Raw genomic sequence first — 15,104 nt, 5'->3', positions numbered from 1 at the left:
ATAACTGACCAGTACTCATCCAAAGTGTCAAGGTCATGAAAGATAAGGAGAGACTGAGGAACTGTCACAGATTGGAGGGGAGGAAGGAGATGTAATTAAGTGCAATGTGGTATCCTGGATCGGATCCTGGAGCAGAGAAAAGACACTGCGGGGAAATTGGTGAAATTCAAATAAGGTCTTTAGTTTAGTTAATAACGTCGTACTAGTGTTAATTTCCTAGTTTTGATAACTGGGCTGTGCAAGGCATGTAAATTGTTGACATTACCATAAGCTGGGTGAAGGGTATGCAGGAACTCCTTGTACTATTTTTGCAACTTTTCCCTAAGCTTGAAATTATTTCAAAATAAAACATTTTTAAAGTTAGGCCGAGCTATCAATATGTACTTGTTTAGGTACTAATTGTAATTCCATTTTTCTTTCAACAGAAGTGTTTGAAATGTCCAAAACAGCACTGACTTCTACCAGCCAAAGTTACTGCCTTTTCAAGGTCAGTGTTACAGAAGGTAGAGATCCTTAAGTACAAAGTTACTTTCGATGAGTCTCAGGACGATAGGTGCTATCTATGTATCTTCATAGTGCAGTCAGACCTCTCTGATCCATGGTTCTCAGTCTTGCATAATCCAGTGACCTTTGGGATTATGCTGCCAGGAGTCTTCTGCTCCCAGTAAGCTTTCCCTTAGAAAACAGGGATGAGGTCAACATTCAGTCAAATTTTCAACTAGTGAAAACTGCTGTGACTAGTGATACTGATAGAGAATATACAGGTAACTCAGGACCATCTGACCCACCAGGATGGACTCACATCCATATGCCTAGACAACAGCTTTCGCTTGTCAAAACGGGATTATGTTTGTGATCATATGCGATGTTTGAAGACACAGTGTGCAGCTATTTTACGTGTGTTCTGCATTCGGTTCCCATCTTTTGGGAATGTAGATGGGTTGACACGACTGTCGTCTGACTATGCCTGCTGCTAAGGTCTTTTCCGGGAATTTTCGTTACAAAACTACTCAAACAGGGGGAGTAGGGTGGGCAGATGTAATGGGTGTTGATCTGCCATAATGAAATAACGACAGCATTCGCATCCTTCTTGGATAATAGGTGGTCAATGTTACACTGCTTCAAGTATCGGACGGAGACTTCAAGACATCATGACGCCGTTGAAGCGGAATACATGAAGGTAACAGTCTTGGCTATGAAAATAATCACAAAGATTCTAGTGTAGTATTTTTACTGATGATCTTGCATTAAATGTAAGGGACATTCACTGAAAGAATCAAGCTACCTCAATGGCAACCTGTCATAACAAGAAATTGGCACAGAGTGGGTTAAGCAATATTTTGGAGAGATTCTGAAATAAATTGTGCCAAGCAGACTAGGCAATTGGGTCTAAAACAGCCGCATATCCACATGACACGAGACTCTTTTATGTAGCTGGAAATTAATCTATGGGCTGCACAGTCTAGATCTCTATCTGAAGATGGTACAACCTTCATCAATGAACACTCAACATTCATGGCATGATGGGCTCAGCACTTCAGCACAACGCACAATTAGCCATCAAGCTTGCCCTCCTTATTTGTACAACATTCCCTCATTATGAGGTAAGTGTAGAACATTGCATCTATTGTGCCTATTACGAAGGCAAATACCATCATCATCTGGTAGAGTACCTAGTGCTAATGGAATCCTTACAAAAACAAAACACAGAAAACCAAGAGCAGCAGCCCAAAACTCATCAAATGATTGCTTCAATTATTTGACCACTCATGGAAATAGAAACAGTGCACAGATGCGTTTCAAAGGTGTTTCAATTATACATACTCAAGGAGGGTAGTAAATGTTGCAATAAACACAAAGGTATGTTATTTGTGTATTATAGATATGATACTCATACAATCCACATAGTTCAATTACCCTCAACTTTGTACAGCATTCATGCATATCATGGATACGGAATAATATTAAAGCAGAGACCCACAAAGCTTTTGGGCAGACATGAGACTGTGACAAATGTGCTGTCTGAGAGGCAAATTAATTAATTGTTTGAAAGGCTTTGTGTATTTGAAATATTAAAGTTTTCATTAAAATTTGAAAATGTGAGGATTGTGTAAATCGTCTTCATCCTGTGTGATTGGTCATCAAGATATTAACATAATGTAAAAATTGTTTTAAAAACACTGGAAGCAGTGAGTAGACATGTATTTAAATAATTAAATGGCTTGTTACTATTCATTGCCTATTATCTATGTGGTCTCTGAATTAAACATTTTCCAAGCTTTAAAGCGGTGGTGCAGTATGTGTTTTGTTAACAATTGCTTTATTACTTTTCTTCAAAATGTTTCCTTTATGGCACTCTTTAAGTGGGTGAACTGACCTAACGTATACCAGTGATTAGAAGGATCACATATCTCCTTCCACCACACGTCTGGAAAGATAGAATTTGCAAAGCCTGCAAGGAACTCTCTATCAAAGAGTAAACTAAAAAAACCCGGTGATACTCCGCTTGAAGAACTAAGAAGATACTTGTGGCAACTGGATTAGGGCATGTCTATTTGGAACATGCGTTTGCAGTTTTCGATAACAAGCCCTAACTAAATAGAACTGCTCTGAAGAACTCCTAAAACAAACATCTTAGTGAACTGCGAGAACATAATCTTTCATTTAACTCACTCTTAGAGTGATACATCAGTTCTCATTTATGTCACCTCGTGGACTCTCCAGAGTAATCCTGGAAGTTCGGCAGAGAGGAAGTAATTTAAGCCTTATCAGATTGAGTAGCTGAGGTCAGCCACAGTAGTGAGGCTGGGACCATACCCCAGATCGCCTGAAACAACATATGCACACTGCTGAGTGTTGTGCCAGACCCTCTAGGTGGACTGAATGAAAGACATCTCCTTTCCCTCCCCAAACTAGCCCCATGCTCTTTTCTGCTTCAAGGCATTGCCCAGTAATGCAGCAGGAGATTTAAGTAATACACGAAATAATTGTAGATGAAACTTGAGTGATATGAAGTGTAAAGAGAATAAGCTCTTTAATTATAATATGTGCTGCAAATAAGACCAATTCAGACATTTTCCATGGTAAAAATTACTGTTTTTGTTTTTTTTTTAAAGTTTCTAGGGGCACCTGGGTGGCTCAGTCAGTTGAGTGTCCCACTCTTGATTTTGGGTCAGGTCATGATCTCATGGTTCCAGCCCCATGTTGGGATTCTCTCTCTCCCGCTCTCTCTGCCCCTCCCCTGCTCCCTCCCTCCCTCTCTCCCTCTCCCTCTCTCTCTCTCTCTCAAAACAAATATACATTTAAAAACTAACAAGTTTCCATTCTTGAACTGGGAGGGTCTGCAACAAAAACTAGTAACCACAAAATAAACTAAGGTAACTAGTTATGTAGGATGTCACTTGATAAAATGCTCTCTGAAGAAATGATCACACAAAGGAATACGTCTCCTTTAACTGATGAAGCCACAAACAAAAATGTTAATGAGGTCAAACTGGTCATGATGAGGCTAAAACAATATCAAAAAATTGAAAAGTTTCTTATTAAGCTTAATTCATTTCGATGTATTTTGACAAAAATAAATCTCAAAGGCATCGTAGCGAATCTTATCAATTTCAACCAGGAATCGACTACCACTTTTACTTCTATGCTTTAATATATGCATCTTTATCCTTAATTTAAAGATACCTATGAATAAAACATGAAGATCAGTGCATTCTCTTGTTCCGCAATCATGCATGTTCCATTCTACATAATATCTCCTTGGCCCTCATATTTTGTTCATACTCTAGTACATAATGTTCAGGTTCGATGACCCTGGCAATAGGACATTTCTTATAAAATGTCCTCATAAATCTGAAATTGGTTAATCAACAGTTCAGGAAGAAAATTAAGTGAACCTAGTTTGCTAACAATGTTTAAGTTAAAGGTTCAAAATATACTTGACTAAGAAACTTCAAAATGTTGGGGGGTGCCTGGCCAGCTCAGTGGTAGAGCATGTGACTCTTGGTCTTGTGGTGGTGAGTTCAAGGCCCACACTGGGCCTAGAGCTTACTCAAACAGAGAATAAAAATATGAAATAAAACTACCAGTTATTTGGGACACCTGATTGGCTCAGTAGGAAGATCTCAGGGTTGTGAGCTCAAGCCCCACGTTAGGTATAGAGATTACTAAAATAAACTTTAAAACCTGTTTTCCTCCCGCACGGTGAGATTTCCACCTCATACTCTTTCAGTCTGACTTGTCTTCTGAAAGCTGACGGGCCCCTGACAAGTATATTTGATAACGTAGGTAATAAGCTATAATTCAGCAAAGGGCTTCTTTAGGTTCTGTGAGAATTATGATCACTGTGTTCACAATTTAAACCATATACAGACAAGTAAAAGTATGGTAAGGCTGCAATTTCTCACTCCTACAAAAATTCTTTCGTTTTCTCTTTCTTCAACTCTATCCTGATCACTGGGCTTTGATGAGATTAGCTGTAATCTGGCTTAGTTCTACAAACCCAAAGTCCATAGCCTGTCTTAAAAAACAAACAAAACTTACCATGTCCATGCTATTGTTAACTTTACTAATTTAAAAGCACATCACACAGACATCAAGAAATTTAAATTGGATGTTACATGCATGTAGAGGAGACTCACCTTTAAAGAATCAAAGCATGCCACCACACGACCATTTTCCACGTGGCAAACCCTCGGCGGATGGGCAAACTTGCAATCCGCATCAGCTCGCGAGCAGGTTCCTCTCTGAAATTCTCTGCAGACTTCTAAAGTCAGCCACTTGGTGTCACGAACCAGGGTGACATTGACAGCCGTCATATTGAAAGCAAAGTTAAAATCAAGGGCACCCTCTCTAGGACAGCTTTACTGCTGTTAAGAGGTCAAAAATGAATTCAAGCTAAATGTGAAGAGATAACAGGTTGCTTTGGTGAAATGCTTCTTTGTTAGCACTTAGGTTTTCATTTAAGCCAAAATTTGGTCTAGTCAAACAAAGAGCCAATCACAAAATAAAACTTGTACCGGAGTAACTAAAAATCAAATTAGAGACCAACTCCTAAGAAGGCAACCAGAAAGGTTAAGATATTGAGTGTTTAATTTGTTCCTCTGCTGAAGTTCCTTCAAATAACTGGCAGGATTTCAAAAGAATTTTGTGCTCTCCGGTTGATGTTTTCAATTACTCGTGCAAAAAGCATATGCTGCTGGCTGCCCTTCAATTTGTGGAATGGTCTCAGATCAAGGGGAGAAAACTTTTTCTTCCTATTTCTTTGATTTAATGATTAATATTGGTAAGGATGTCAGGACTGTAAAAAAAATTGCTGCAAAATCAGGAGGAGGAAAAATGACCGTGAAAACGGAGAATCAAAGGGAAAAAAGAATGGGCACGTTACTGAGAGTGAACTACAAGCACACCAGGTTGGCAGAGGGTCAGGTCGGGGGGGGGGTTGTAAAGAGACAGTTCTAGAGTGGAATCCAAGCAGTAGTTTTCAGAAAAGGCACTTTTCAGAAACCTGCAAGAAAACAAAAATAAAATCAGCTGATATAATACTTCTGTTTTAAACCTTAGATTTGGAAAAGAAGTATCATAGCCTATTTAGAACAGGAAGCATCTAGGGGGGCCTGGGTGGCTCAGTCAGTTACGCGTCTGACTTTGGCTCAGGTCATGATCTCACAGTTCATGGGTTTGAGCCCCGCATAGGGCTCTGTGCTGACATCTTAGAACCTGGCGCCTGCTTTGGCTTCTGTGTCTCCCTCTCTCTCTGTCCCTGCCCCCACCCCCATCTCAAAAATAAATAAACATTAAAAAAAAAAACAGGAAGCATCTAGATACTGCCAGTGCAACAGTTGCCCACTGTCAATAAAAGGAGCATTTCCCAGTGTAGAGTAAAATGAGGCAGCCACATAGATTTGCTGTTGAAATACAAGACTGGGCAAAAGCCCAATTAAAAAGGAAAAATGATGGTTTCATTTTTATCTGTCTGGGGACAGAAACTCATTTGGGGGTTCACTGCACAGCAAATGCCAGAGCTGGACAGGACAGCCCCTTATGAGGCTACCGAAGACTTGTCATTATCTTGCCTTTACTGTGGTATGATTGAAGGCTTGATTATCTGCTCTCAAAACCCAGAACAGGAATTGCTAAGAAAATTTAACTTGCTCTCAGAGGTAACTCTATGTGTATATTTGAGATGTAATTGTTGACAATCACGTAAAATGGTCATGACAGAACTCGCTGGACCCCCAGTGGTAAATGTGGTAGGGGAGAGGATGTGACATGTAAAATGTGCTTCAGATAAGAAAAAAAAAATCCCTTGAAAAGATGCTGGTGTTTTTTTTTTTTTAGGTTAATTTATATATTTTGAGAGAGGCAGAGGCAGTGTGAGTTGGTGAGGGGCAGAGAGAGAGGGAGAGAGAGAATCCCAAGCAAGCTCCACACCATCAGCACAGAGCTCGATGTGGGGCTTGAACTCACGATCCATGAGATCATGACCTAAGCCAAAACCAAGAGTTGGAGGCTTAACTGACTGATCCACCCAGGCACCTGTTTTGTTTTGTTTTTGTTCTCTGTATGTTCTATTAGTTCTTAGTCCCTTTAAAGGGATATTGGAACAAATCAGAAGGAAGTTTCAGCATATACAAATGAGTGAGACAGAAAGCATGGTTCAGTCATACATTAAATACTGTGCAGCTTAAAGGTTTGCAGTTTAACCCAGTGTCAACCGGCAACAATTTTCAGGAACTCAGCTGAGAGAGTAGATAAGAAGTTAATTTATTAGCATCATGATGTGAACACATACTGAAATAACAGGGATTTGGTCAAGTAAAAGTAAGCTCTGAGTATCAGGCAAACCAACTAATTGTCAACTTCATCCAAAAAGCAGAAATAAGTTCTTGAGAACATTTAATTTTTTGAACAATATCTTTACAGGGTTTGGATTTTCTGTTTGTTTTTCTGCATTCAAGATGAGACTCAATATTACCTAAGTTTTTAGATATCAGTGGGAAATTAAGTATCTAGACAATTCATGCAAGCTTATCCGATCATTCAAGGGCAAACATATTTCTCTAAGTCATTCTTTACAGAAACCTTTCTAAAATGTATTATATGTAGTGGCACCTGGGTGGCTCAGTTGGTTAACATAGGACTCTTGATTTCGGCTCAGGTCATGATCTCGTGGTTGTGGGATCGAGCCCCAGTTTGGGCTCCGTGTTGAGTGTGGAGCCTTCTTGATCTCTCTCTCTCCCTCTCTCTCTCTCTCCCCATCTGCCCCTCCCTCTTTTCTTCCCTCCCCCCTCCTTTCTCTCTGTTTCTGTCTCTCTCCCCCAAAAATAAACTTAAAAAATAAAATAAAGTGTATTATATGTAGTCTTGCCTTCTTACAAAATACTGAACATAATTTGACCTCTAGTTGAAGACGTAGGGTCATAAATGTCCTAGGAAGTATCACAGTTTTCCTCCTTCAGTGGCAGATTGTCACCTGTCACTTCTACTATCGCTTCTCTTCCAGCCACAGTATCTGCCATTGTGGATTGCCCAGCTCCCTTGTGGAAAACATAACAGCCAATCACGAATGCTGAATACGAGTTAGTTTCTCACTGAACATGGGCCTAAGGGACAAAGTGCAGGGCTTTCGTGCAGCAAGTCTGTGACTGCTGTTGCTGGTTTGGGGGCCCTTTTGCAATATGTTCCATGTGGGGTCATGTTCTAGAAGGTTAAGGCTGTCAGGCAATGACCTCTAGGAAAATATTTACAATATTTAAAAAAAAATTAGCCAGATGGGGTAAATGTAAATGAAAACCCCAGTGTGATACTGCTTCACATGCATTAGCATGGCCATAATAAAAATGAGAAAAATTGGAGAAATCGGAACAATCACACATTGCTGGTATATGCCCCACACAACTGAAAGCAGGGCCTCAAAGAGATATTTACGCACTCACGTTCCTAGCAGCACGATTCGCCATAGGCAACAGGTGGAAACAACCTGTGTGTCCACTGACAGATGAACTGGATACACAAAATGTGATATACCCACAAAAGGGAATATTATTCCGCCACGGGACATACCTTGAAAACATTATGCTAAGTGGAAGAAGCCAGTCGCGAAGGCCACATATTATATGGTTCCATTTATATGAAATATCCACAAGGCAAATCCACAGAGTTGGAAAGCAAATGAGTGGTTGTGAGGACTATGGGGAAAGGAGAAAGTGGGAGTAACTGCTTAATGGGTACAGGGTCTCCTTGGGGGGTGATGAAAATATTCTGGAATTAGCGGTAACAGTTGCACAATTTTGAAATATGCTAAAACCCATTCACAAAATTGTACACTTTCAATGGGTGAATTGGATAGTATGTGAATTACATATCAATAAAGCTATCATATTAAAAAGAAATCAAAAGATTATAACCAAAAAAAATGTCTCATGAGTGATAGACGTGGCTACCCCCAATTCTCCTTAGACTCTCCTTTCTTAGATTCTTTCTTAGATTCTCCTTAGACACAAATTCTAAGTAGTGTCACTAAGTGGAATTTCAAGAGCAAATTAGTTTCCATACTGTAGTTGACTTAGTATATTATGGAAAGTACTCTAAAAGAGACTATTATCTAAGTTTGTAAGTTTATGTTTAAAAATAGATTCAAATTTAATCCTACAACTAAATTATATAGGCTGCCTGAACACATTTGAAAGAAAAATAACCAAAAAGGAATACACACAGACACACACACACACACACAATTTGCTTAGAACGTAAACAGTGAGGGTCTGGAGGAAGATTTTTCTCCAGAGGTCCATCGCGTATAGAAACAGATAACAAATAATGAATTTGAATTTTGAACTTTTAGAAAAGAAAAATGCAAACAGAAATTGGACTCTGGCCATGCGTTTTATGTAACATGGGGCAAAGGGAGAAGGAATTTTCTTCTTTTTGAAATTGGTCTGTCACCTCTGCGGGGACCCTGGCCAACTCTTCCAAACAGTCCTAGCCAGCGCATGTCCTCCTTCACACCTGGAACTGGATTTGGAGCTGGCACAGAAGAAGTGAGGTGCAACAGCTAAAGGGAGCTGGTGTGCCAAGAGAGAGACACTTCTCTCATGTAGCTCTGCTCCTCTGTCCGTATACAAAAGATGGGGGGGGGGCATTTCCCCTTGTATTTTAATTTTTTTTTTCAACGTTTATTTATTTTTGGGACAGAGAGAGACAGAGCATGAACGGGGGAGGAGCAGAGAGAGAGGGAGACACAGAATCGGAAACAGGCTCCAGGCTCTGAGCCATCAGCCCAGAGCCCGACGCGGGGCTCGAACTCACGGACCGCGAGATCGTGACCTGGCTGAAGTCGGACGCCCAACCGACTGCGCCACCCAGGCGCCCCTCCCCTTGTATTTTAAAGAAGATAAACTGTGGGGAACAATACAGCTTTATGTTTACTAACTGTTGAGTAACAGGAATATAATTTTGCTTTTTTAAAAGAAATGTTTATTTATTTTTGAGAGACAGAGCACGAACAGGGGAGAGGTAGAAGACAGAGAGGGAGACACAGAATCCAAAGCAGGCTCCAGGCTCTGAGCTGTCAGCACAGAGCCCAACATGGGGTTCAAACTTGCCAACCATTAGGTCATGACCTGAGCCGAAGTTGGGACGCCCAACTGACTGAACCACCCAGGCGCTCCACAAGTTTGCTTTTTATGATTTACGGTCCTCTAATGTAGAACACGAAGAGCTACCATTTCTTGGTATTTGCTAGTTCACAAGTGCTTTTATTTCCTTGATCTTGGGAGTTCTAAAAAATAGTACAAAGCAGGAGGGATCACCCAAAAATACCAATGAGAAAATGAAGCCCAAAGAGGTTAAACAACTTGAGGCAAGATCTGACTTCAAATCTCATGCTTAGATCCTGGCAGAGAAACGTAGTAGAGATCATTTCTTATTTCTTATCTCTCTTGGGAATCTTTCATTTTAATTTTTTTAAAGGGGGGGCATGAATGGGGGAGAGAGCAGAGGGAGTGGGAATGAGAGATAGAGAGAGAGAATCCCAAGCAGGCTCCACACTGTTAGCACAGAGCCTGATGCAGGGCTGGATCTCACAACTGTGAGATCATGACCTGAGCTGAAATCAAGAGTCAGACACTTAACTGGCTGAGCCACCTAGGTGCCCCTCTCTTGGGAATCTTAAACAAGAAAAACAGTCATATTTGTGTAGTGCTTATGATTCCTTCTCAAAATTATGTTCATGTCTGTTGTATCAACATCTTGTTAATTTCCGTGAGCTGTGCTGCACCAATATTTATCCAGCATCTACTATGAGCAAGTCACTGTTCTAGATGTTGAACAAGATAAGGTCCAAGCCGTCATGGAGTTTCCTAGGCTCATTTAAATGTAGAAGAAAGCTAAGGCACCAAGAAGTGAAATGGTTGTGAGAGTTTATGAAGAGCTGGAGGCAGACAGTAGGTCTTCCAACGTCAGCATAGGCTTCTAATTCTCCATGAATGGTACACCCAGCACTATGACTTCAGAACACTCTTAAGCACATACTCAAAGACTACTACTGCATCAAAATGCATCCCCAAAAGGAAGACCTCAAAATTACTCACACCAAGTCTTACGGCTCTCTGGATTCCTCTTAGAGATGGTATTATGGTCCCATTTTACAGATGGGAGAAACAGAGGTAGAGGAAGAGGAATTAATTTAACTTGTACAACTTCCCATAGCTCGTAGGTGATCAAGCCATGGTTCAAACCCAGGCAGTCTGAGTCCGGAGTCCTCTCTTAACCATGTCACAATACTGTGCCTGTCTTATGGCAGATATCCCATTCATCAACCTTCTTCCTCATTATAGGCCCTTAACTTCTCTCCCTTACTAAACTGTCAATTCCTTGAGGATAGACATCATGTCTTACTGAGTTCTTCTCATGGGAAGTTACAGCCTTGCAGCCGTCCCCAGGATTCCTATTTTGAAAGGTCAAAGAGTAAACGGGAATTCGACATTAACCCTTCTGTTTACCATGCCAGCAAGCAAGGTTTGTCCATTGAACACCCTCTAGTCTGGCTGAGCTTTGGCCACCTCTGTGGGTTTCAAATCAATGGGACCTGTAAAGTCGAACATTTTCTCGCAATTCTAGCTTTCAAATTGGGCTGCTAATACCTGGCATTCTTGTTATCTAGAGCATTCAGTTTCTATCAGGCATGGTCTATTCCTGCTCATTTGATTGCGGTAAGATCTTTTCCTGGATTTAGAGTAAAAATATGGGATACCCAAATGATTTCTATTATCTTCAAAGAGTAGGTTAATCTTTGGCATGTTTTTGCCCAATAATTGGTGTGATGAAACTGAACTGGGAGGTGATTTCACTTGGATCCACAGGGAAGAAACATTCCCTATGTATTCCCCTTTGGAAATAAAAGAGTTCATTTTGACTATTAATTAATGCTCATCTGTAAGAATTCTAGAGAAGACATAAGGAAAGTATAAATGTTTTTACTTTACAATTATAGATACACTAGGTTCATTATGTAAGTGCTTCATTTGAAAAAGTAGATTATAGCTTTTTAAAGGATCCATACCTTCTCTCATGACGTTCGCCTTGAAGGCAAAACAAAAGAAATAGATACTTTGTATCTGACAGATCTGATGGAAATAGTAATTCGTTCCAAAGCTGTTTGCAAGGCCACTTCTCCTACACTTTCCTTGTCTCCGTCTCTCTTCTCCTTTGCTGCCCAAGCCAGCACAGAACATGGAAACGTTGCCAAAGCCTGGTTCCGAAGATCACAAAGATACCATTTGGCACCTATAGCAATATCTGAGGAGGCATTTCTTCCAATGCATTTTATCAACCTCCTGAGTAAACAATGAAAGGCATGTTTTCTTTCCTTCCATTTTAAGCTTTCCTTACATCTACACTACCTTGGAATTTCTCATGACCATTTATTTTGGCTCTACGAATATATGCCACACCGGCCACACACTGCTTGAGTTGGCAAGTTGACAAGCTTGAAAAGCTTTCAAGCTTTCGATTTTGCTTCAAGTTCTATTTCCCTCATGTGCTTTGGTGAGTGGTCCACCAATACACGTTCTTTAAGGCATATGAGGAGTGTTCAGTAGTGCAGATGACCTCATAGGCATCCTATGGAAAACAGTTTACTGTCTGAAAGAAAAGGCTGTGAAAATAAGGATATTTTGCCTCTGTGCAGAAGTTTCTCATTAAGTGTTTTTTAATTAAAAAAATTTTCTTTTATTTTTTTAATGTGTACTTATTTTTGAGAGACAGAGACAGAGCACGAATGGGGGAGGGGTAGAGAGAGAGGGAGACACAAAATCGGAAGCAGGCTTCAGACTCCGAGTTGTCAGCACAGTGCCGGACAGAGCCTGACATGGGGTTCGAACTCGGGAACAGGGAGATCCTGACCTAGGCCGAAGTTAGATGCTTAACCAACTGAGCCATCCAGGCGGCCCAAGTTTTTTTTGTTTTGTTTTGTTTTGTTTTGTTTTAAAGCTTCATTGCATTTCCCCCCACAATACTCCTAGGGCAATACATTTAATATACCTTTTACAAAAAACAGGTAAGCCAAGTTATCCCATTTCATAAAGTAATTAAGAGACCCTCCCCACCTCAGTTCATACATATGGTTTTGTCTGAGGAGTTCACTATGTTTTTTAAAAAATCTAATGTTTATTTTTGAGAGAGAGAGAGAGAAAGAGTGTGTGAGCAGGGGAGGGGCACAGAGAGAGGGAGACACAGAATCTGAAGCAGGCTCCACAGGCTCTGAGCTGTCGGCACAGAGTCTGATGCAGGGCTCAAACTCATGAACTGTGAGATCATGACCTGAGCCAAAGTTGGATGCTTAACCAACTGAGCCACCCAGGTGCCCCCCCCCCTTTTTTTTGAAAAGGTATGCCTCTTTTCAATAATACATGAAATTATGAGAACTCACTAATAAATGCCATTTAAATAGTTTAAACAAATCCAATTTATTATAAATACACTAAAACCTGGATGCTAAACACAGTTATTGTTAAACAACACTGCTTAATTGCTTGCTTGCATTCATGGGACAGGAGGCCCAGTGGCATTAAAAGTTCTTCACTCATGCACTGGATTTGAACTTGAAGTCAATGGGAATGTAACATATTTGGCAATTCAAATCCTATAACGCTCAAACGTTTGAGATGAATGAGATAAAAAATGAGTCCTAAGACTGATGGCATTTAATTATATGCAGGATGATTTTGCCAAAGATTCATTCAACAGATATTTATTGGGCATGTAATATGACCAGGCATGGATCTAGGTATTGGCTGGCCATGGATGGGGAGGGGGAGGGGGCAGAAATAAACAAAAAAAACCCATATCCATTATTCATTTTATCCATTTAAGAAATATTTAGGGGCGCCTGTGTGGCTCAGTCAGTTGAGCGTCCACCTGCGGCTCAGGTCATGATCTCACAGTGCATGAATTTGAGCCCTGCATCAGGCTCTGTGGTGACATCTCAGAGCCTGGAGCCTGCTTTGGATTCTGTGTCTCCTTAACTCTCTGCCCCTGCCCTGCTCTCTCTCAAAAATAAAGATTAAAAGGGGCGCCTGGGTGGCGCAGTCGGTTAAGTGTCCGACTTCGGCCAGGTCACGATCTCGCGGTCCGTGAGTTCGAGCCCCGCGTCAGGCTCTGGGCTGATGGCTCAGAGCCTGGAGCCTGTTTCCGATTCTGTGTCTCCCTCTCTCTCTGCCCCTCCCCCGTTCATGCTCTGTCTCTCTCTGTCCCAAAAATAAATAAACGTTGGAAAAAAAAATAAAAATAAAGATTAAAAAAATTTAGTAAAAAAAATATTTATTATCACCCTCTAAAATTCAAGCAAATGAGGCCTTCAAAAACGTTCATGTGTGAAAATATCAATCAACCAATAAACATTTATTGTACACCAACTGTATGCACAGACTTGTGTCACTGCTTCTGGGGAATCAATCAGGAGAGGTGAAGGACATCGCTTCTGAACCGAAGAAGCCTCTATTGAGTTGGGGAGGCAAGAACAACATAATGTGAAAGAAAAGCAAACAATGTAGATCATTGAGAGGAAACTTCAGGAACACTAACAACAAACGCAGTGAGAACTCTGAGGGGAGAATGTCACTCAGGCCTGGCATAGTCATCCGTTTTCAAAGAGGAGAAAGTGGAGTTGGCCCTTACAAAATGAGAAGGACGTAGGTGGGAGGTGAGGGGCACAGAGCACTCCTGGAAAGAGAAACCATGTGAATGAGGGCAAGGAAAGAGAACACTAGTTGCACTGTAAGATGGCGGGCAGACAGGGGCTGGCTAGAATGGCTAGTTCACACTGCGGAAGGGAAATAATGTGTGGGTAGTTTCCAAAGGACGCAGACAGCCACTTGAGGAGTATATGTTTGTTACGGAGATAGGAAGCCTCCCTCAAAGATTTTAAGCAGAGTAGACATTTAGTGGCCATAAATGTAGTAGTGACAATGATGTGCCCTTGGAAAATTGTTTTATTTAAGGAGCCCACCACACAGAGCAAAGTATGCCTCCGACATACTCCGGAAGAACTAAAGCTCATAGTGATCCTCCCCACTTCACAGGCGGTGTTAGGCCAGGCCAATTAAGTCAGACCTGCATGAAAAGTAGGTAGAGAAACAAATTGAAAAGTGCAGCTTCCTGTTTGCATTTTGCTAACTACCCGTTTGTCGTTGACCCCGGTCGTTAAGGACATGTAACTGTATTCCTATTTTCTGACCTGACTCAAATACTTTTCAATCTTAATCTCTATAATGGAAATTCCTTTAATGAATGTGGTGGAGATTTCAAGGAGGATTTTTTTTCCCAGTTACATTTTGTTACAGAACTAGCTGGTGCCAGCAGTTAAATTTACATAGTAACTTTTTGGCTAAACTGGCATCCTATAAATTCCTGCTACAGGACTTTAACTAGCAGCCCAGGGGTTTGAAAGTGTTTGTGCTCCTCCCGAAGTACATAGTGAATTGAATTCAATTGAATTTTCTAGGCCAATTAATCACTGATAAGATTTGGTTGAAAATTCCGTTTTACCAAGAGACACACACACACACACACACACACACACACACACACACACACACACA

At 40.8% G+C, this 15,104-nt stretch overlaps 1 protein-coding gene across 7 annotated transcripts in view; it reads right to left on the bottom strand.

Annotated features, from left to right (window-relative positions):
* MBNL3 (muscleblind like splicing regulator 3) overlaps positions 1 to 15,104 on the bottom strand; it is a 112,233-nt gene that overhangs the window by 64,149 nt on the left and 32,980 nt on the right. For all 7 annotated transcript variants that reach the window (XR_005788088.1, XM_040468069.1, XM_040468071.1 and 4 more), the window contains exon 2: positions 4,644 to 5,509. Coding sequence is in view for 6 of the 7 variants with exons in the window: in XM_040468069.1 (XP_040324003.1) it covers positions 4,644 to 4,820 (177 nt within the window). In the remaining variant the exon portion in view is untranslated. The remainder of the gene's footprint in view (positions 1 to 4,643; positions 5,510 to 15,104) is intronic.

Source organism: Herpailurus yagouaroundi, unplaced genomic scaffold, assembly GCF_014898765.1.
Source record: "Herpailurus yagouaroundi ecotype Mexico unplaced genomic scaffold, PumYag 67681, whole genome shotgun sequence".
NCBI classification, from domain to species: Eukaryota; Metazoa; Chordata; class Mammalia; order Carnivora; family Felidae; genus Herpailurus; species Herpailurus yagouaroundi.
This window is presented reverse-complemented; position numbering and strand designations above follow the sequence as displayed.